The 21,667-nt window shown below is 52.2% G+C and overlaps 2 protein-coding genes across 6 annotated transcripts in view; one reads left to right on the forward strand and one right to left on the reverse strand.

The window, feature by feature from the left end:
- Nucleotides 1-15,714, reverse strand: ACAD10 (acyl-CoA dehydrogenase family member 10). Of its 5 annotated transcripts, none has more exons than XM_075769308.1 (15): nucleotides 15,631-15,714; nucleotides 13,944-14,174; nucleotides 13,276-13,424; nucleotides 12,262-12,456; nucleotides 10,486-10,644; nucleotides 9,559-9,718; nucleotides 8,982-9,123; nucleotides 8,145-8,213; nucleotides 7,145-7,326; nucleotides 6,428-6,578; nucleotides 5,133-5,236; nucleotides 4,123-4,296; nucleotides 2,847-3,202; nucleotides 689-757; nucleotides 1-402 (listed from the first exon to the last, which is right to left on the reverse strand). In XM_075769308.1, exons 2-15 carry the CDS (start codon nucleotides 14,107-14,109, stop codon nucleotides 325-327), a joined length of 2,154 nt encoding a protein of 717 aa, XP_075625423.1. In that variant the 5' UTR covers nucleotides 14,110-14,174; nucleotides 15,631-15,714; the 3' UTR covers nucleotides 1-324. The 5 variants fall into 5 exon arrangements, with proteins under 5 accessions (XP_075625423.1, XP_075625422.1, XP_075625425.1 ...); XM_075769307.1 differs by having other exon boundaries at nucleotides 5,091-5,236; XM_075769310.1 differs by having other exon boundaries at nucleotides 5,091-5,236; nucleotides 13,616-14,174; nucleotides 15,631-15,692.
- The window catches only part of BRAP (BRCA1 associated protein), a 14,344-nt gene continuing 8,366 nt past the window's right edge, over nucleotides 15,690-21,667 (forward strand). The window contains exons 1-6 of the mRNA XM_075769312.1: nucleotides 15,690-15,915; nucleotides 16,132-16,290; nucleotides 17,057-17,258; nucleotides 18,091-18,280; nucleotides 19,711-19,824; nucleotides 20,311-20,459. Of these exons, the coding sequence (XP_075625427.1) occupies nucleotides 15,834-15,915; nucleotides 16,132-16,290; nucleotides 17,057-17,258; nucleotides 18,091-18,280; nucleotides 19,711-19,824; nucleotides 20,311-20,459 (896 nt within the window). The 5' untranslated portion in view covers nucleotides 15,690-15,833. The remainder of the gene's footprint in view (nucleotides 15,916-16,131; nucleotides 16,291-17,056; nucleotides 17,259-18,090; nucleotides 18,281-19,710; nucleotides 19,825-20,310; nucleotides 20,460-21,667) is intronic.

Raw genomic sequence — 21,667 nt, forward strand, 5'->3', positions numbered from 1 at the left:
CCCTGCTCCATTCTCTTTATTCCCAAAATGGAGTTTTACACCCCTACCTGGTCCTTCCTGACCAGTTCTCCCCCTGCAGAGCTGGTATCTACTGCCTCGTGATCCAGGGATGGATTTTGCCCCATACCTATTGAGCCTGGCTATAAAGGCGCCGAGCCCAGATAGGAAGTAACAGCAAACACTACTGAAATTCAGAAGGTCCCAGGCTGCTGTTAGCACGAGGTCTCCCATGCCAGAGCGGCTGGTTTAGTCTCACGTCCGAGGGTCCCCAGCGCTGTGGCTAGTGGCTCAGCTCTGGTTTGGAGAGCGCTGTTCTGTGAACCTTCAGCCAGACATGGAGCTCCGGTCCGAGTGAAGCACCAGGCTGGGGTCTGCACTGCTGAGATGCTCTGCTCCAGAGACCTGAGTGAGATCAAAGCCCACGCAGGGCAATTAAGGGGCTGCAGGACCAGGGAAGGATGGCAGCAAATGCCCCAGCCCCTTCCAAATGCCCTGGGGAATGCAGTGCTGGGGAAATGTCCTCACCTGGGGTCCCACAACCGACAGGACAAATCACCCCTGGTGCTCATGGGCCCCAGACCACAATGCGTCGTCCCTGGTGTGGAGGAGGCCCCAGAAGGGAGGTGTCCCTGTGCTGCTTTATTTGGGCCAGAGAAGGGTCAAACGTTAGCTGCATGTCTGTCCTCACCTGGCTATCCTGATCCATGGCCTGGACAGCTATCGTCAGAGCCACTGCTTTGGTCCTGGCACGCTCTGCCTGATGGAAGAGGATGAGAGACATTATATCCTCCTGGCCCCTCCCCTGGTGCTGCCCCCCTCCGATAGCCAGTCCTGGCTCCCTCCCAGGCTGGGAGTGCAGCTCTGTGCCCGTGCTTTGGCCAGACGCACTTATGCTCGCTCCGAGAGAGAAACTGAGCTTTGCTCTGCAACCCTGGAGAGGATCCCCGGGGGAGCTGCGGGGACAGGCAGCCTTCGGGACCAGCGTGCAAAGTCTCCTGGCTCCCCATGCGGGACGTGGCAGGATCAGCCGAAATGCTGCCGTGTTCGCTGCCAAGCTCGCTGGGACTGACCTCCACCCCTGCAGCGCCAACTGGCACAAGGCAGGTTTGCCCTTTCCCTTGGCCCTTGCTCAGCTTATGAGTGCTGTGACAGTCCCAGGCCAGGACTACTTGGCTGTTTAACGCTCCACTGCATTATCTTTCTGCTGCGGGCAGCAAACTCCTCCCCTGGCTTTCACAACACACTTCCGCAGCAAAGGTTGACAGTACAGGGACAATGCAGACGGAAAGAACAGTGGGATGGACAGGGAGATGGCAGGGATGAAGGGGCGGTCTGCTCTGCTCCCCCAGAGAAGCAGCAGCGTCTCTACCACAAGCCCAAGGCATGGAGTAGAGAGATCGTGGCAGTCCTGATGTGTGGAGTCTTGGCGACTGTCTCCCAGCTCTGAAGATGAGCGTTTGGAAGAAGGGTGAGGAGATCTGCTCATCTCAGCACCTCCAAATTTCCCAGAGCTGCCGCTTCCCCTCTTTTTCCAGCTTCTCAGGGGACCAGCTGCTAAGCACCCTGAAACGCTGGGGTTTGGCAGTTTCTGCCAGAGCACAAGGAAATGCTTCTGAAAGGCTGAACAACACATGGGATTTATTTTTTTGGCAGCTAAAAGGCAGTTAAGTAACCCAGTAGAATTTGATAATGTCACTAGAATACATTAAGAATATAATCTCAGTAGCAACTCAAGGATAGGGATGTTTGCTTTCATGACACACTCTGTGAATGATTACTTACGACACCACTCCCAGCAAATCTGTTTGCAACACCAGCCAGCCCAGAGCCACGAGCACACTGAGCCGTGCCGTGGCCACCAGCAGCGCTGGGAAGTGGAAGCACAGAGACATCGGACAGTTTGCAGAGCCCGGGGGGGGACCCAGGTGTCCTGATACCTGTGCATTGGCCTGCCCTGCCTTGCACCGGCAGAAGGAAGAGACGTGTAACTAAAACTCTGCAGTTTGAGACCTGATGCTACTCTCATCTCTGCCCCTGGCCCACCACATGACCACGGGCAAGTTGCTTTGGTAGCTGGTTTCTGCTTCCTCCCCGCCATACCAGGAATGACCAACGTCTCTCCATTTTGAGGGTTCAGGGCTGCAGCAGCACCTGCTCTGCACAGGAGAGGCCAGGACGGCGGCAGGGCCAAAGTCCACGCGGCACCCCAGAGCCTGCACTGCTGAGGGCCTGATCGCACTCCGCTTATCATCGGGCCAGCGGCTGTTCGCTGACGGGGACGTCCGCAGGGACAGCCCCTGCCAGGGAGAGCAGGGTGAGAGAACACAAGGAAGAAATGAGGCTGCGGAGCTTGCAAGCTGCTCCCTGCCCTACCTGAGGGACCTCCCAAAAAGGCACCGGGAGGGACTTACAAAGAGAATTAACTTAGCCTTTCCCACACAGAGGCAGCAGCGAGGCTTCCCCCTGCCAGGGGGAGGGAATGAGCAAGTGCTGAACTGGCAGGTGTCGAAAAGCCCAAGCCCAGCCAAGCTCTGGGGACTCCATCAGCATCGGTGGCAGGACTTTGGTGGATTAGCACCAATGATTACAGCTGGGCTGGCATTAATCTGCTCATCTTGGAAGGGAGTGCCGGCTTCTGAAATTGCTCTTTCCCAGAATTTGAACTCTGTTATTCGAATGTAGCCAGCAATGGGAATCCGGCCCCCTTTCTCCAAGCCATTGGACTCTAGGAGAGCCAAGTGTCAGATGTGATAAGAAAAGCAAGGGTGCTCAGAGGCATGCTGCAATCCCCCACCCTGCTGTAGGTGCAGCGAGGCAAAGCTGCTTTAGAGAGGAAAATGCCTCACCTTCAGCTCTAGAAGAGGACGTGGAGTCCATCTGGGCTGGGAAATCAGAAAACTCCATTGGACACCCATGATCTTTCCCAGCTTGCAGCAAAGACCGTGGGCTATCCCCGGCAGGTTGGTGGGGTGAGTGACCAGGGGGACTTTGGGCACAGGAGCTGCCCCAGGATGTGGCCAGGTACCATAGCCCCTGCTGAGGATCGGCCCTCGCCCGGCCCACGTGCTGTAACGTCGTGCAAGGGGCTTTGTGGCGGGGAGGCTGTCAAACACTCGGAATCCTTCTTTTATGGCGAAGTCCCAAGCCAGGTTGGCCACAAACTCTGCATCCTCCGGGCTGCTTTCACCTGGAGCTGGCCTCCCTGGGGACAAGAGAAGAACAGGACATCTTTATTTGAAAGACCCCCGTGTTACGTAGTCATGTCCCAAACAGCACGAGGTGACCTCATCTGGGCCAGCCCAGCAGGACTCGAGGAGACTCTTCTCTAGGGAATACAAAAATAACATCTTGTTTTTCTCTGATAAAGACTCCCAGGCCAGAGCTGATGTATGCAGATAAACAGAAGGGAAAGTTCACACCACCTCCCTGCTTTGAGTTTCTCTTCGAAGGTGGTGCTTAGTTTGAAAGTCTGAGAGCTCCACCTGTAGGACACGGTTCTGAGCTCTGAACTCTGGCCTCTGCTCAGTTCTCCCATGAAAGAAAAGTGATCACACAGCAACTTCCGATCAGCACAACCAGAACAGACCAGACCTTGCATCCAGCAAAACGCAGCCGCTGGGGAAATGCCCTGCGTGTGCTCCCCTTTGGCCCTTTTTTTTGTTTGCAGGACACATCCTGCCTACACAACACAGCCTGCCTCAGAGGTTAGAGCAGCCTCGCACCCTCCAGCGCTTGTGCTGGAGCAGGGAGGGAGCTCTGTGCTTTCCAGGACACTCTATTCACATCCTTCTTGTCCTCATGCAGCAATAACTCGCTGCACAATTACTCCCAGGTCACTCATCTCCAAACCCAGAGGTGAAACAAGACCTCTCCTTTTGAGCCCTTATTTCCCACAGGAACTCTATGCTGAAAGCACAAGACTGCCAGAAATGCCACGCTTTGCTTTGCTGTCCGGAATTTCAGAGCTCTCAGGGTGCGCAGCCAGAAGCGCCCAAACCCCGCAGCATGTGCTGCTGGTCCGACCTCCCCCGGTTCAGAGTGAGAGCTCTCCCCAATGCTCATGTGTCTGTGCTCTGGCTGGAGACCTGTGCAGAGCAGGGCTGGCGTGGTTGGGTTCCTCACCCGCCAGAGAGCATCTGTGGAGTCCCTGCAGCATTGCAGCCAGCCGGAAAAAGGCAAAGGCCATGTAGAAGTTCCAGTTCTCGGGGTGCTCCATTCCCATGCGGTCACAGTACGTCTGGGAGTACTCCTCTGCCGTGGGGACTCCCAGGTGCCCCAAATCACACTTCCTCAAGCCTGGAAGACATGAAGAGGCAACAGTGAAGCAGCAGACAGTGAGGAGCTCAGAGCTTTCTAGGGATGCCATGAGCCATGCAGCAGGAGACACCCACACCCATCCAACACCTGCGCCGCTGCCGTGCTGTTCCTGTACATAACAATAGGGGTTTGGCACCCACCCACGTAGGTGAAATGCATACAAGGTGGTTTTCTTCATTGGGGTGAGACTGTGAAAGCAGTGACTGATGGATCTTCCTCCTAAATGCTCTTGTTTATCCCTATATTGTTCTTTTTAACAAGTGTATAACTTTGTGGACAAGCCCCTTCTGGGCTGACCTGGTTCACAGCTTTCCACCCAAAGAAGTTCCCCAGCTTTACAGCTGAGGTGAGAGGGAAAATAATACAAACTAACTTTTCAATGTGGTTTTGCAAGCTGTGAAGCAGAGCCCTCCTCTCTGGGGCCATTCCTGACATGACCACTAACAAAGATCCATGTGACAGTACCAACCAGGGCACGGAGCGCATCGCACAGCATCTGCCAAATGGGTGGCAGATACCAGACAAACTGGGGATGGGGCAGCCGTGGCACAGAGATCACTGCATCTGCAGAAAGATGTTTCCGCCCTGGAGGGATGGAGGGTTCTTAAGGCAGAGGAGAAATGGCAGAGCAGGGAATATGGTGCGAGACCCACAGCCCTTTCCAGCTCCAATGAGCCCAACTGTCAGCTCAGCTCTCTGGGCAGGAGCTATTCTGCTTCTGAACTCTGGTTCCTCTCTCCGCGTGTCAAACGTGACTTTGCCCCTCTCTGTACCTCTCAGTGCGTTAAAGTGAGGTGGCAGGAAGTAGACCATACAGTTATTCGCCAAATCAGAGATGGGATCTCCTAGAGTTGAAAACTTCCAGCCAAGGACAGCAAGGACTTCTGGCCTGTCTGGATGGAAGACCAAGTTGTCCATCCTGTATCAGAGGGAAAAAGAGATCAGGAGAGTCTCAAGAGGGGGAAGAAAATCCCTGTGCTCAGCAGCAGTAGGTGCTTTCTGGTGCTCTTCACTCTGTACAAAAATTGCTGAGTCCGTTGGGAGGTTGCACAGGTGAAAGATTAATTTCTGCAAGCATAGGTCAGGGAGGCTGGAGATTACTCAATAGTGAATGCCCTGGTTAATGAAGAACTGAACTGTGCTTTGAAGAATGAAACCAAGTTATTCAGGGCCTCAGATGATGAACAGATGTACAGGACAGGCTAGCCAAATGGTGAAGCAGCCAAGTCACTGTCCAGGGGGATCTTCTGGTCATTCCAAAGGCACACAGTAACTCCAGGCCCTGCATTGTCCTGTGCTGTAGATGATGCATAGCACAGCCTTCAGCAGTTTGAGCCCCAGGAGAGGGCAGCAGCCTACTGAGGAGGAAACAGGGCAGCCATCCTGCCAGGGTACACAGAGCTGAGCAGCTTCCAGTCACGCAGGAACTGTCTGCGCTAAACCTTGCAGGAAGGAGCCTTGGCCCAGAATTGGCACACGCCTGCGCTGCAGCCTCACGTCCCTGGCAGCAGGGTCTGACACCACAGAAGTAGCTCTCAGCATCCCTCACCTCTGTCCCCGACCACCACGCTCCTGCACGACTTCACCTGTATCACTGGCAGGTTTCGCCATACACCCTGCAGCATCTCACCAGCCACCCAAACTCATTAAGCACCAAATATCATTAGCAAGATGCACCAGGACTGATTTCTGAGTATTGCAGAAACAGCTGATGATCCTCCAGTGTTAGGCCAGTGTTTGCAGTGGTTGTTGTAGGAAGAAACTCTGAAACACCAATGAGGCAGCAAGGTTGGAATCGGACATCAGGAGTCCAGGCTTTTGGTTCTGCCTCCAGTTTCCCTGCTCTCGAATGGGCACTGCTTTTAAACTGCCACAGAGCAGTAGGCAGATAAACACCGGGGAAAAGATGAGAGCTCTGGGTGCAAGACAGTACCCGTCAGAGCTCTTGGAATACGTTTCTCATGACAGATGTGAAGGGTTTGTGGCCCTCTAGGTCTCGTTATCTGGGGGATGCTGAGCATGACCCTGAGCACCTCCTTGGAGTCTGCATATTCCTTTACAGGCTCTCTCCCTCTCTGCTGCCTGGGATGTGCTGTCAGCCGAGCAGTACCTGAAATCACCGTGCACGACTGTCGTCTTCTGAGATTCCGGAAAATGCAGAGGCAGCCACTCGATGAGTCTCTCCATGGCTGGGATAACATGAGTTTCCATAGCTCGATACTGCTTTGTCCAAGTCTCAACTTGCCACTGAATGTAATTACCTGTACAGAGGGAAGGAAGGCTCTCAGGGAAAGGGACAGGCACAAAGAGGCTTCAGAAAAGATGCATAAAAGGTGCATGCAGAAAAAGTCAAACAGCCTAGCAGATCTCAGGCCAGCACCCTGAGATAAGCTCCAAGAGTTTAACTGTGATTTCCAGGGGTCTCATGCACTGGATTTAATATTCTGGTGGAAATAATCCTGGACAAAAGATGAGATCCTGGACTTCTCCACCACCTCCGAGAAGCTGAGATAGCCCTGCAGAGAGACTGGAGGGGCTGAGGAAGTTTGGTCAGATGTGGCAGCAAACAAGTTACTCCTGCACCCACGGTGCGGCTCCTGCTTGTGGCAGGAAGCTCTAGGGACTCCTAACAGTAAACACAGACCTGGAGGATCTGAAGCAGCTCCCCACACCCTCCCACCACGCCTGGGGATTCAGACACCCTGCTGGTCAGCTTCACTTTCCCAACTGCCCCCAAGTTTGGCCCAAGTCCTGTACCCGAGCCTATCCCTTGAGATGCTGATACACAGAAGAAACCAGCGATGGAGGATACATAGCCTTCTCTCACCATGCTCCCCAAGGTCCTCCAGCTTGGCTGCTCTGAGGTCTACGCTGTGGATCTTGGAGAGGACTTGATTCATGGCAGCATAAATAGCCCTGCGCTGGCTAGGCTGCAGCTCGGGGAGGGAGACGTCGCTGTAGACATGGCCAGCACAGTGCTCCATCAGGTAGAAAAGTGTGCCAAAGGTGCTGGGGAAGCAAGATGGAACCGGTGGGTCTGAGGTTAATCCTGCTACCTACCACCCCTCAGATCTCACCTGCACCTTGAACGCACGTTCACCTGCGCAAGGTGAAGAGCAGCCTCAGCAGCACTGCTCTGTGAGTGCTCGTGCCCAGCTGTGGCCCGGGCTCAAGCCCAACTCAGGCTGCCATGGCTGTGGCATGATCAGTCCCGTTCTCTGCAGCCCCAGGAAGCTGAGCCTGGGGCCAGGCTACAGCACCAACCGTCTCCCTGCGGTGAGCTCTGGAGCTGGGCTGTCAGGCTGCACGCAAACCCCATCAACGGTGGACACACATTTAACTGCAGTGCAGAGACTTTATTACTGCAGCCAGCAGAGATCGGAGCGTCGCTGTGCTGACTGCAGGCTAGACAGGGTGTCTTGGTCTCAGACTTGCAGCTATCGCGGCTGTAGATCTTGGGGCAAGTCTGAGGTCTGGCAGTTGGAAAAATCACCTCCTTGTTGGAAAAATCATCTCCTTATTGGAAATCTGAGCATACTGAGTCAGCGGGAAGCCCTGCAATGTTGTTTTACAGCTGCTTTTCAAGGAAAGACAGCGTTTTGATTAATTGCTAAAATAGGACACACCTAAACCAAGCCAAATAAACATGTTACTGTCCTTTGAACTTCTAGGGGCTCCTCTAGCCTGAGACTGGGCAAACACTAATTAGACCAGTGCGCTTTGTGAGGTCTGGCTCCTTCTCCTTCTTCTCCTTGTCCTCTCCTCATCTTTGGGGGAATCTGGCTGAAGTTGTCAAGCACAGAGTGAAAGCTGAGGGACAAGATTACCTTCTGTCCTCGCAGAGAGCAAGTACAGTAGGAACAGGAACACCCGCCTCAGAGAGTGCCTTCAGCAGCCTGCCAGGGCGAGTCAGAGAGCCGTGTCAGCACAGAAAGGCATTAGGGAATCTATACCAGAACTGCATTGTTGCTAGGCAGACACGCAATATTAAAGAGAGTCCTGTGCTCGGTTTTAAACACACTAAAATAACATGGCTGGGGGTAGGAGAAAGCAGCATGCCAAAACCTTTGTATGGCCCAGGGCCCCGAGACTAACCCACTCTGAAAAACCAAGGGGAGATCACAGCAACTCGCCCCAAGCATCCTGCCACTGCTGCTGAGGCAGAGACCTCTGGCACAGCAAACTGGTTTGCACCATGACTGCTCCGGCATGGGGGTAGCCCTTAGCTAGGCTCCTCGCTGCTCAGTTGCAGCGTTGTGCTGCAACCTCTCTCCCAGCCAAGGTGCCAGAGGCGACAGCAAGATCCTGCGTCTCCGACATTCGCTGGGGGAACTGGCGTGCTCCCTGGATTGGAAGGATCGCCGTGCGGGAGCGGGGAGGGTGCTTTTCACAGGCACGGGGTCCCAACTGCACGCTCACCGCCAGCTGCAGGGCAGCAGCACAGCCTTGCCTCTCGATCCAGGACTGCCCACGCTAGCTGTAGCGAACGGACAGATCCCAGATTGGGATACGGAGCTGTGCAAAACGCAGGGGAGGACAATGTGGGCAGCAGGTGTGTGAACTGTGCGTGTGATGGGGAGAGACAAGCCAAGGCTGGAGCAGAGCACTGTCCCTGCAAGAGCCTCCCCCGGTCAGCTGGCAGCGGAGCAGAGCTGCCTTCTCACCTGTATTCCCTTCTGAGAGCAGGGCCGGAGGGATGCAGGCTGTCAGAGCGCTCCTTCTTCAGCACTAGCAAACGATCTCCAAACCTGACGAAATAGGTCTGGGTAGACTGTCCGCGGCCAAACTGCCGTAACACTAGCGGGCCTGAAGAGTTGAGAGCAGAGGGTAGCATGAGTTGGGATTATTTCTCACCACTTCTCCAGGTTTTACTTCCCCTGCCTGCACCTGGGTCTGAGATCTTCTTGCAGCAATCAGGAACCTACACTTTGGTCCTGACCCCCAAATCCCTGGGGAACATGGCACTTGCTCACAGGTGGCTCACAGATGCCGGGAATATTCCCGGCATCTCTTTGGCAACTTGTGCTCAACCCCTCCTAAATGAGGAAGCCCTAAAATGTTGTTTCCCATTTCTGGGAAGCAGTGACAGAACACTGAAACCTGAGTGGCTGCAACATTTGCTTGGAGATTAGGAGCCTCTCATTAAGATGACTTTTCAATCCGTATGTCATATGATGGAAAGAGCCAATGGCTCCAGAATATGCGAGCTTTCAGGCTGAAGAGCAAAAAGCACTGCGATACCTGTTGCCTGGTCACCGAGAATATTTTCAAGGTACTTTTGCAGATGATCTTTTGGGATTTCCACGCTTGGTCTCACTGAACAAGTATATGGAACAAACCCTTGCAAAGGAAAACCCAGACAGGTTTCCAGCTCTTTGAGTGCTACTTCTGGATCATCGACCTGAAAGCAGGAGGGAGGGAGAAACACTGGGTGATAGAAGATAAAATCGCCTGGGAAAGAAAGAGCTCTGCACAACTGTGATGCATTTATCTGCGAGTCCAACAGCACCGATCCACTAAGACACCCAGGAATTCACTGGTCAGTCCCTGCCAGCACAGAGTGCCGTTACCAATATTCGCTGAGCCTCCCGCCTTGGTCTCTGTCCCGGAGACGTACCTGTTACGGTGGGATAGGCACTGTGAGCTGGGCTAGGAGCTGGAATGCCCTGTGTGCAGCGTCCCAGGGAGCAGAGTTCACTCTTCCCACCAGTCCCACGCTTGTCCTTCCCCCTCACTAAAGTAAAACCCCGGTGCTCACTATCTCCAAAGCCTGGGTGTTAACCAGTCAGTCCCCAGCTGACGGATCCATGAAGCCTCAGAGCTTCTAGAAATTTATTAAATATGTCTTCTTTTCTCACATGGGATGGATATGGTTGTCTCAACTGTACGGTTAGGGCTGTTTCTCTAATAGGGAACTGAGGTCCATAAAGGAGAGGTGACTTCTCCGAGGTTTACACTGGCTGTGAATGAAACAGGCCAGTGCAGACCTTGCCAGCAATCCTCCCCTTTAACCCCGCCACATCCTTAGGAATAAGGACAGGCTGAAACAAAAGGCTTGGCAACACAAGTCTGCCACTGTGAGTGAAAATCCTGAGCCATTCAAGTCAAACACAGCTTCTGGGCTTAGAAACCATACCCACAGCTTGCCCTGGCCACATCACTTTGTACCTTCACTGTTTTAATGCCAAGCTGGGCTGCTGCTTTTAGGTTCTGGCTGTTGTTGTCGAGGAAGATGGATTCCTGGGGCTGAACGCCCAAACGCTCCAAGCACAGCTTGTAGATACGAGGATCTGGCTTGCGCATTCCGTCCCGATAAGATTCAACCGTCTACAGCAACAACAAACAGATTATGCATGAGCCTGCTGTGACCACAAACATCTGTGCAGTGTTGGAAATGGAGGACGTGAGGGTGGGAAAGAGCCTGACAGTCTAAGTAACATGTGAAATAAAGGACACGGGGAATGGAGGGCTGACAGAGCTGGATAGGAGTGATTCAAGTGACTGCGTGGGTGCCAATTGCCTTGGCTGTGGCTCTGTCGGCTCAAATAAGCTAAACAGGATCAGCCAGTCCTCGGATGGAAGATATCCAACGAGATGTCACGATGTGGGAGACTCACTGGATGTCCCAGACCATGCTGAACTGATTGCTCAATGCTGTCCAAGAAAGTCTTGGATTGCATCACCTTCCAAATGACCTGGCAAAGAGGTAACCTGACCATCGTGCCTATCAATCAACCACCCCAAAGCAATCTTCACAGCAGCAGAGGTGTTGACCATAATCATCTGCCCAAATTTGGATCAAAAAAGTCTTGAATCAGTCTCTGAATACTCACATTGCCCTCAAAACCATGAAAAATGCAAGCAGTATTTCACCCCTGCACTGACAGACACTCTAGGAATAGAAATTAATCTATTAGATAGACATAAAAGCCAATCCTAATGGAAATCCACATTCAATTCAATTTTTTTCCCCCACTAATTACTGTGCAGTGCTGTTGCCTGCTGTTACAGAAGAGCCACACCACATGAGTGATGATACCGGCGAGGCCATGGTTATTAAAGTGCTTTGAAACAGTCTGGGATGAAAGGTACCACAGAGCATCACAACAGAGCAGCACGCCACTAACAGAGCTTCCTAGGCACGGGTGTCACTAGTGTAATGCACAGAAAGCTGAGTGGATAATGACATAGTGTTGTCAAGATGACTTTAAACAGTCTTGGGTTTTAAATGTATCGATAAGACTCTTCTTTGCATATTTTGTTGCCTTAATCAAGACTAGAGAGCAAACTTACATCATGGATAAACTCCTGGAATTCAAAGGTGTGAGTTGGGACACACAAAAAAGCAAATTTTCTGTCATGCTGAGGCGAGTCCTCATAGCTGCCTGTTAAAGTGAAGCCACTCGAACCAGCCTCGAGGCTCACGGCTAATCTTCTGCTTCATCTTTGCAAAAGCGACGCGTGCTGGGAGAGGGGCCTCTGCCTGCTCATCAGCCCAGACAGATCGGCAGGTTGGGGTAGTGGCATTTTTTGCAGTATAGGGGATGCTTTGTAATTCTCTGGGATGAAACGAGCTTTAAACCAGTAAGGACGAAATATAAAGCAGGCAGGGGCACTGGGTAATAACATTTATTACTTGTATAGTGTGCCAGCTTCTGAGCCCTCTATCGACATCGCTACCTATGCCCGTTACGTGTATACTTGTGGTTGCATGGGCATTTTGCAATGAATTTTCAAATGCACCAGTACCCACCACTCACTCAGACCATCTTCAAGGCCCAGTCACTGCAACAAATTATGCCAGGAAACATTTTCACAGACTGTTAGATTTATGTCTACTAACACGTGTTGCAGTTCATTTGGTACCTGCATGTCAAGAATTTTAGTTGCTGCTTTCTACAGACCCAGCTACAGAACCGCATTTTGGAATCCATCCGGGCTTACCACATCAAAGTGCTTTCGGTCTAGGGGCAGAAAGCTCTCTCCGTTCAGCAGACAGAAGTTGTTGCTTAGAAGAGCTGTCTTAAGACCTTCTGCACGGATACACTGTACTGCTTCTGCCATTATGGGGAGCTGTTTTATCATCTCATTTCTGATTAAGTCCGAGAGAAAAGAGTCCACTGGAACACAGACATTTGCCTAAGAAACCAGAGAAACCCCAAGAATGATAATTAGCCATAAATGGGTTTTAAGCAGGGAGAAAAATAAGAGTGGTTGGGTAGGTATGTCGCCTGATCATCTTATCTTGCTGTCCTACTTCCTTTGGCAGCAGAAGGCAGTCTGTGACTCTCCCAGCTAAATTGCTTAGACCAAATAAACAAGAGTTCTCACATTACTAATTCGACAGAAGCAGCAGCAGAGATAAAGGGCTGATTTGGGAAAAAAGAAATGCACCAGGACTGTGCCTGCCATGGAATCAAGGCAGGACAGAGATAAATACTGCTTTACCATTCAGCAGGCAGGAATCGGCATTTTAGACTGAGCTGTTTCAAAAAGACTTTACCCAAAAGAGGATTCTTGCACTGTGTTCCGGGAGCTGTGGTGGAGGGGCTTCTCCTGATCCTAAGGACCCTCCCTGGAGACCATGGTCTCCATCCATCGAGCGTGCCCAGGTACAAACTAACAGCAAAAGCCTTTCAGCTGGTCTCTGACTCTCTGCCTTCTCATCTCAGCTGATCCTAGCGGTGTCTTGAAATAAAAGAGTTATGAAATAGGCAGGAAGAGGCTGGTGGAAGCGAAGGCAAATTCAGCTGACCATCCTGCCTGGGTACCAGAATGATGATGGCAGTGCAAAATCTGCCCTGATCAGACAGCAATGCTTCCTAGATGGTAAATCCAGACCCTTCCATCTCAGGACTTCTTTTAAAAGCTCCTCTTTCCTTACGGAACCACCACATTGCAGGATCCCGTTTCCCTGCAGTCAGGAAGCACAAAGCGAGGAGGGGGGAGTTGGCTTACAATCTCAAAGCACTGCTGTCCCAACTCCTGCAAAAACTCCACAGCCGTCAGCTCTCCTCTTGTGTACTTCAGAGAGGGACTATTTTCCCCTCCGGAGAGTATAGCTTGCTGGATGGTGCCGGCTGGAATACAATTCCGGGCCTCCCAGTCTATATAGAGAAAAGTAAGAAAGCCAGGAGAGAGCACAAATGGTGTCATCAGAACTGGGAAACTAGCTTGAAATCCCTCTGAGGTCTGATACATTGACTAGCACTCACAAGAACTAATGTGCTGGACTGGCGTAATTTACCCAGACATGGAGAGAAAAAGTTTTGGCATTCCCCCCACCAAAGTATCTCACCTCTGGTTTTGGTGTGGTACCCTTGGGGTGAAAACACTGAGTTCTTAAAGTGTCCTGAGGACAGTACCAGCGTTGGGTGGTATCAGCCGGTGTCACTACAGGGCAGTTTCAGTACCAGATGGGTTCAGACCCTGACCTGGAGCTGTCAACATGGTTGCCAGTTGCTGTCAGTTCTAGTACTTCTGATGGCACAACGGGGTACCATCATCGTCATCGCAAGTTCTTGAATATCTTACCAGAATCTGGGGTGGCAAACGGGGACACCTGAAATTTGTGTTCCCTCCATGCACAGAAACAACAGGAGCAAATGAGAAATGGGAATACACACCCGCTGCTGTCTTGTGAGGGGATGGGAGGAGCACTCCGCTCTCGTCAAAGATCACGGCTTTGTAATGGCACCATCCGGATTGCCTCCGCCAGATTAACCCCCGCGGGTGCTGCCGGATCCCGGCACAGAGCAGGTAAGGGGCGCGGGCAACGCTCCTCAGGTACATGGTGCAAACTGCGCGGAGGCTGTTAGGAACATCCACACCTGGCCCGTGCCAACCGAGGAGAGAGGCTAGGACATAAAATACAGAATTACGAGGGTAACTATTTATTCATGTGCATGAAGCATCCTGGGCTGCATCCCCAGCAGCGTGACCAGCAGGTCGAGGGAGGGGATTCTGCCCCTCTGCTCCGCTCTGGTGAGACCCCCCTGTAGTGCTGCGTCCAGCTCGGGGGTCCCCAGCACAAGAAGGACACGGAGCTGTTGGAGCAAGTCCAGAGGAGGCCATGGAGATGATCCGAGGGCTGGAGCACCTCTGCTGTGGAGACCTCAGGCTGAGAGAGTTGGGCCTGGAGAAGAGAAGGCTCCGGGGAAACCTTAGAGCCCCTTCCAGTCCCTAAAGGGGGTACAGGAAAGCTGGAGAGGGGCTGGTGACAAGGGCTGGGAGTGACAGGACAAGGGGGAATGGCCTGAAGCTGAAGGAGGGGAGATTTAGATTAGATCTGAGGAAGAAATTCTTCCCTGTGAGGCCCTGCCACAGGTTGCCCAGAGAAGCTGTGGCTGCCCCTGGCTCCCTGGCAGTGTTCAAGGCCAGGCTGGATGGGGCTTTGGGCAACCTGGGCTGGTGGAGGGTGAGAGTGGAGAACTGGATGGGCTGTGAGGTCCCTTCCAACCCAGACCAGTCTGGGATTCCCTGGAGTGTCCCAGTCAAATCGGGGCACCTGAACGTGGTTTTACACAGGATCCTTACACCCTTCAGACATTCAGGTAGAACACAATTTGACTAATCACCAACACCCACATGACTGATCACTAGTCATAGCAAAACTTTACAAAGTGACTACATTTTTGCAATGTTCTCGTTGCTTGTTTATTGATCCAGATTTCCATGAAGTCAGTCTTGCTCGAGTTGAGCAAGATGATGCTGGGAGGGTTTTAAAGATGTGTTAGAGTGGTGATAGGATGCTGGTGTTATCTTCATTGTGCAGGAATATCCTTTATCTTTCACAGATAGCCCTAAGCCATGAAGCAAAGTCCTTTTTTCCAGGGCCGGGCTGTCCTTTAGTTTCTTTTACTTAAGCAGGAACAATAACAAAGCCTGGCATGACCTTGAGCAGTAAAATACCAGCACGGTGGGTGTGAGGGGAAAGGAAGAAAAGGGATTTTTATTATTTCTCTTTTTTTTTTTTTTTGGGGGGGGGGGGTGCTTCGGCCTAAGGGGATGGAGCCTGGTCCCTCCAGCTTCCGTTGCCATGGTAACGGGGCCTGAGGCTCTAGTGCAGGCCTACCCAGGCTGGACTGTGACACACACCCCCAGCTTGCAGCCCCACTGTCCCATCCCTCCTCTCAACCCTGAATTCACCTCTGGGGGGGGCCGGGGGACGGAGGGGGGTGCTGGGTTCGTCCCTTCCCGGCACCCCCCTCCGTCCCCCGGCCCCCCCTAGGCCGAGTCCAGCCCAGGCCTTGCCAGGAAGAGGGCAAGCTTCACCTTGCCATTTGACCCCCCCCAAGTCTCGCGAGAACACACCTGGAAATCTCGCGAGGACCAACAGGGCGTTTCTCGTAGCCCCCCGCACCGTCCTCCGCCGTCGCTGCCGCGTCGTCGTCTCTACGTCATCGCGTCGCCGACGTGATCCCGGCGGGGTCAGAGGGGAAAGGTGAAGGAGGCGGAAGCGGTGCTTTATCTCCGTCGGCCTCCTCGGAGCGCGGTGGCCCGCGGTGTCCGGGCTCATGAGCGTGTCTCTGGTGGTGATCCGGCTGGAGCTGGCCGAGCACTCGTCGCTACCCGCGGGCTTCGCTTATAGCGCGGCTGGTGAGTTTCTGTGGGCCGGTTCCCTCTCACCGGGGCGGGGGGGGGGGGACACGACTGGGACCGGGTCGGCCTTGTCCGTTGTGGCGGGGGAGGGAGCTGGGCCTTGTCCGCGGCCTTCAGGTGCCCGGGGACGGAATCGGGATCGCCGTCCCGGTGCTGTCGGTGGGTCCCGGTACCGAGAGCACCTCGTCCCAACGCCTCCTTTTTCCTGCGCAGCTCCGGAGATGGCTGCGGAGGGCACCGGGGGGGGGCCGGCTGCTGTGCCTTCCTGTTTGGAGGGGAAAGGCCCCGGGGAACGGGCCGCCATCCTCCACCAGCACCTTGGCCGCAGGGAGATGACCGACATGATCATCGAGACCATCCAGCCGCGGCCAGGTACCGGCCTCGGGGGTGGGTAACGCTAATTTTGGGGTCTGCGGTTGTCGCCCACCCCACTTGTGCAGAGACCCCTCCTCGTGGAAGGAAGCGCAGTGTGTCCCGGGCGTTGGCCCCGCGGGCGACGAGGGTCTGTCGGCGTGGGGATGGTGGAGGTGCCGCTGGGTTTGCGGGTCTTGAGTCAGTCACGCGGTTTAGAAAATGAGCAGAGAAATAGGGACTGTGTGTTGGGGTCCAGGTAGGAGAGCTGGCTATTGCTGGCAGACATCTCCTGTTCTGTGCAGGGTTAATTTACTTTGGGCTGTGCCGTGGGCTGGGCTGTGTTTTGCTTGCCAGTGTTGCTGGCTGGTAGGAATGGGACGGTTGAGCTCTGCAGACATTTAAATTCCCTGATGGAGGGAAACTCCAAGTCGTGTGGAATGCCCGAGCTGCCGTGTGAGCAGAGCAGCACGGGAGGAGCAGCTCGCTGCCGTGGGGCTCTCCTCAGCCACACTTGGCAAACCCAGCCCGGTTGCCTTGCGTTGATACCAGTGCCTGTTGGGATTTCACCGGGCACGGCACCAGGTCCTGCCGGGGGCTCGCACCGGGTGTCTGGCAGCTCCGGAGTTTCCCCTGGAACAGCAAAGATGAGAGGTGTCTCGTTCTGCTTTCCAGGGTTGTAATTTGACTTCTCGGAGTGTTGTTGTGTACATGTGGGCTGTGCTTAGGGAACAGCAGGCACTTCTGATGTGCCGTTAGTAACGTGGAAACTTTTGATTTGTAAAAGATGAAACAAAAGCTGGTGTGGAAGGAAGAAGATCTTCAGAGGCTTCATCTGCCGAGGATAAAAATAAACATGACGATCAAAGTAAAGAGCGTGAGGCTGCTCCAGACTCGCCTTCAAAACAGCTCCCTGACCAGATTTCCTTCTTCAGCGGGAATCCCTCAGTTGAAATCGTTCACGGCATTATGCATCTGTACAAAACAAAGTAAGAATGCTTGACTCGTAGTGGGAACAGTGCTCCTGAATAATGCTGCCAGCCAGAAGGGTGAGTCGGTCACCCCAGGGCTGGGGCTCCTGAGCTGGGACAAACAGGAAGGGTGACTCGTCTCCGGGGAGGACGGAGGTGCCTTGTGTTAGTGCTGGAGCCTGAGGCCGGCCCCCATCTCCCAGCTGTGGGTGGTGCTGCTCCAGGTGGAGAGGGCCTGTGCCCTTACAGGGGCTGTGAGGACATCAGGCGAACGCTGGTTCCTAAAAAATGATGTTTGAAAGCAGCTTCTGGAGGGATCCCACAATTATATTGTGATCTCTGGGGCCTTGGCAGCAGGCCTGAGGAGCTGTCGGAAGCGGGAGGTTTCACCCCATATTTCAGGGATTGCAATTCCACACCGTTCCCCTATAATTGTGTGAGAATTTCCATTTCAGGCCTTCCCAAAGGCTATCGGGAGACGCAAAATGGGCATTTGAAATAGTAACAAACGTTGCTCACTGGTTCTAGGAATAGTTCTGAGCATCTGTGGCTTGCCAACTTCAACTGTTTTTATAGAAAAACAGATGTCAAATTACTCCTGACAAAACCATTGTTTATTGGTGCTGCCCAATTTAATCCTTTGCTAAAGAGTAATAGTTTCACGTGGGTATGTTGGATGCTTACCACAACCCCTCACTTCTCTTTCTTAATATCTACAAATGTGCAAGAGAGGATTAAGATTGGCAACAAGGCTATTGTAGTAACTGCGGCTGTTGGAAGTCTGATGTATCCAGCTCTGCCTTTGTCCTCTCTGCAATGACACGAGGTTGTGTCGCTGTTGTTTTGTCAGCAAGATGACCTCTTTAAAAGAAGATGTAAGGCGCAGCGCCATGCTGTGTATCCTCACGGTCCCTGCTACGATGACCAGTCATGACCTGATGAAGTTTGTGGCTTCCTTCTACGAAGTAATCGAGCACATGAAAATCATCCGAGATTCCACTCCAAACCAGTACATGGTGCTGATAAAGTTTAGCTCGCAGGTAAGAGCTGGAAATCTCTTTGCTGTAGAAATGCCTGCACTATCGTACAGGTGTTGCTTAGGAGCGCTCTCTGGCTTCACTGGCCAGCTGTCAGCCTTTACCATCGGAGAAACAGAGAATTCCCAGGGCTGCTGACTGAGGTTAGTCCCACAGCTTGACCTGGAGGCGAGTGTCTGCCATCTTCTAGCTATCCTATTTCTTGTTGACAGGATATTTTTTAAAAATAGTAAGGATATGTAGTTGTCTGCTATCTCAGAGCATATTCAAGAAGAGAGCAGTGCGTTGTACTATGCTGAATGGAAAGGACCCAGCCAGTGGGGCTGCGTTTACGTTTTGGCAAAGATTTGTTCTGCTTTTCTGAGGAGCTGGGTGGTCTCCTAGTCGCCGCTAGTGCAGCGTGAAAAGGACGGTCGCCTCCAAAACTGAGAGCCTAGGCCATGAGTTGATAGCCAGGTAGCACAGTTTGCTGCTCACAGGTCTCCTTGAACTATGTAGCTTTAAGCATTCCCCCTGCCAATTCCTATTCCTCTCTCACTTGTGCCTTTTCTTCTCCCAACTGCAAATGGCTTATTTTGGAGCTGGGGGAGAGGTTTCCCCCAGCTGTGAACGCTGCACGAGGTATATCCCGTGCCTGTTGTACAGATGCAGTATTTGGATGCATTTTCTGCTATTTGCAGTGGTTGCAAAGATGTGTTTTGTGTATTTGTTGTGTCAAATTATACGGGCAAATACCTAGTGCTAAACAGCCTTACGCCAAATCCATAAACTTGTACTCAATTCACCCTGAAATTCCTGTTTCTTAGGAAATTCCCTGAAGCCCTGTTTCCCAGTGACCCCTAACGGCTGCGTCTGCAGGTAGCAAAAGCAGATCTCACAAGTGACCAGGAGTACGAGAATGTGGCATTCAGCTAATTTGCCTCAATCTGGTGTGATCGTTAGCGAGAGGAAGGCTTTGGGGAGGTTACCAAGTGAAAACGGATGATGTATTTGACAGGTTTTATTGACTGGTGAAACGGATCCTTTCCCACAGTTAAATTTTTGTTCCTTTCCTTGACACAAGTATCAATGTCCTGCAATATGGCCCTCAAATTTTTGCAGAGATGAAATTTGCTTTGCAAATGCACTGAAATTGCTGACAAAGGGCAAAACAGATGCTGAAGGGAAATCCGTTATTCCTGCTGAATGCTCAAATATCAGAGTAGCTGTCACCGCTGCGAACTTCATTTCTGGTCTTCTAGTGGTAAAGCTAAAACCCAGTGCCAAGATGCAACGCCTGCTGGCAGGAGCTGACTGTCTGAAACATCCCCTCTGGTATTATACGGCTCGGTGGAGTGGAGAAGAGAGGATACAGCAGATTTCTCCTCCTCTTCCTCAGTTGTATCTGCTGCAAGTTTTCTCTTTTTAACTGGCTCCCTTTGTTTTGCGCATAGGCTGATGCAGATAGCTTTTATATGGCATGCAATGGCCGGCAGTTCAACTCTATAGAGGAGGATGTTTGCCAGCTGGTGTACGTGGAAAGGGCTGAAGTCTTCAAATCAGAAGATGTAAGTTTGTTTTGTTTTTTTCCCTGCGCTTCAGAGAATTTTTAACAGGATTATTTGGACTGGGCAGAATGCTGTAGGAGCTGCTTAACTGCATCAACCCAAACCCCGTTTCCCATTTTAGTGATACTTGGGAGAGTTTGTTTGGTGACTTCATGGGCTTTGTGCCTTGCCGTTGCAGTATCTCTGCCCTAAACCTGCCGTAGGTGGTAGATCTAGTGAGTCTAGAACACAGAACGGGGCTGGTTGCAGCTGCACTGAGCCCGTGCTGCCATGAGGATCCTGGCTGTGGTCTATTGAATGTTGTGCATTGCTTGCTTTTTCAATAAATTTCTAACCACCATGTAGGCTCACAAGATTACTTGGTAGTGGTTTTGTACCCTACTGTCAGGAGTAACGAGAGAGAAGTTTGACTTTTTCATATGTGGGTGCTTAACGTATGGTGATTGGAGGGTGCTGAGCAATTTGGCTCTGCTTGTTCTTTTGAAGGGGGCCAGCCTGCCTGTGATGGATCTGACAGAGCTCCCGAAGTGCACAGTGTGCCTGGAGAGGATGGATGAGTCCGTGAACGGGATCCTCACCACGCTGTGTAACCACAGCTTTCATAGCCAGTGTCTGCAGCGGTGGGAGGACACCACGTAAGAGGCTTTTCTTTATTTCCACATCTAAAACCCTGTTTTGAGTGTGGTGGTTACCTGCTGACAAGACTGGTTCTGCTCATCGGAGTGTGGGGGCAGGAATTACTGCAAGCTCTAATGCTCTTTTTTCCCATTAAGAGACTCCCAGAGAGAAATCTCCCCGCCAAAAGTAATTGAACAATGTTTCCCGTGGGCCTCACTGCTATGGCAGGAAGGGAGTTGCAGAGTAATGCAGATTCTTTTAAGATATTGTAGGATAAAAATACTGAGGTAAACAGGGTTGCATGCACACGGAGCCCTGTTTCACTCAGTCTTCTGTCTCTGTTGGGTCATGCGTTTCTTCGGTGTAGCTGAGGCTGTGCTGTGGACAGAGCTGCACGGCTGGCTAGGGCTCAGGAGTCCTTTTGGGAGTCCTGCGGTCTTGCTGTCTTAGATACTGGGTGAGGATGAAGAAGAGCCGGGAAGAGCAGGTGTGCAGGGGGACAGGACTGGAAAGTGAGACGGAAGGGACAGGGACAAGATCACTTAGTAAATCGGGGAGGCAGCTGCTCTGGACAGGCTGTATGGTTCAAGGTGGGCTGAGTGATGGCAGGCCATGTTCCTGGCTGGTGTAACTCACCTGTGGCTGCCTCAGGGAGACCCTCCATGGTGCTGGGCAGTGCTGCATCTGTCCTTAAAGCAGCTTTTCTTTTTGCTACTGCTGACCCTTGCCCTTTCTTGCTCTTGCCATCCTTCACAGCCCTGTAGATAGGGATTTCCCTGCGGCTGAGCTCCTGACCGCAGACCCCTGACTGGCACCCAGGGGCTGCTCTTGGCTGTGCATGTTTTGCATTCTTCTGGACACTGTTTGCTGCGTGTCAGGCAGTCGTAGATACTGCAGCAGAAGGCTGCCGATCTTACCTGTGTTTTCTTTGTCACTGGTACCACTGATTGCCTGATTCTCTGATGGAGCGTGAGGAAAACTTTAGCCCTCTGAATATCATTTGTAAGCCAAAGTATCAGATCCTTGGTAAGATTAATCAGTTTTGTAGCTCTTCAAGTTTATGGGCTGCTTTGCTCCATAAATCAAAACCAGTTTAAATTTGAAGCAGTGGAGCTTGGCCAGTGTAGGATCAAGATCCAAAATAGCACTTAAATATCTAATATAGAATTTGAGCAGAACTTATGTTCCCAGTCTAGCACGATAAAAGAAAATCCCTGTCTGCTTT

Source organism: Balearica regulorum, chromosome 17 (genome assembly GCF_011004875.1).
Source record: "Balearica regulorum gibbericeps isolate bBalReg1 chromosome 17, bBalReg1.pri, whole genome shotgun sequence".
NCBI lineage: Eukaryota > Metazoa > Chordata > Aves > Gruiformes > Gruidae > Balearica > Balearica regulorum.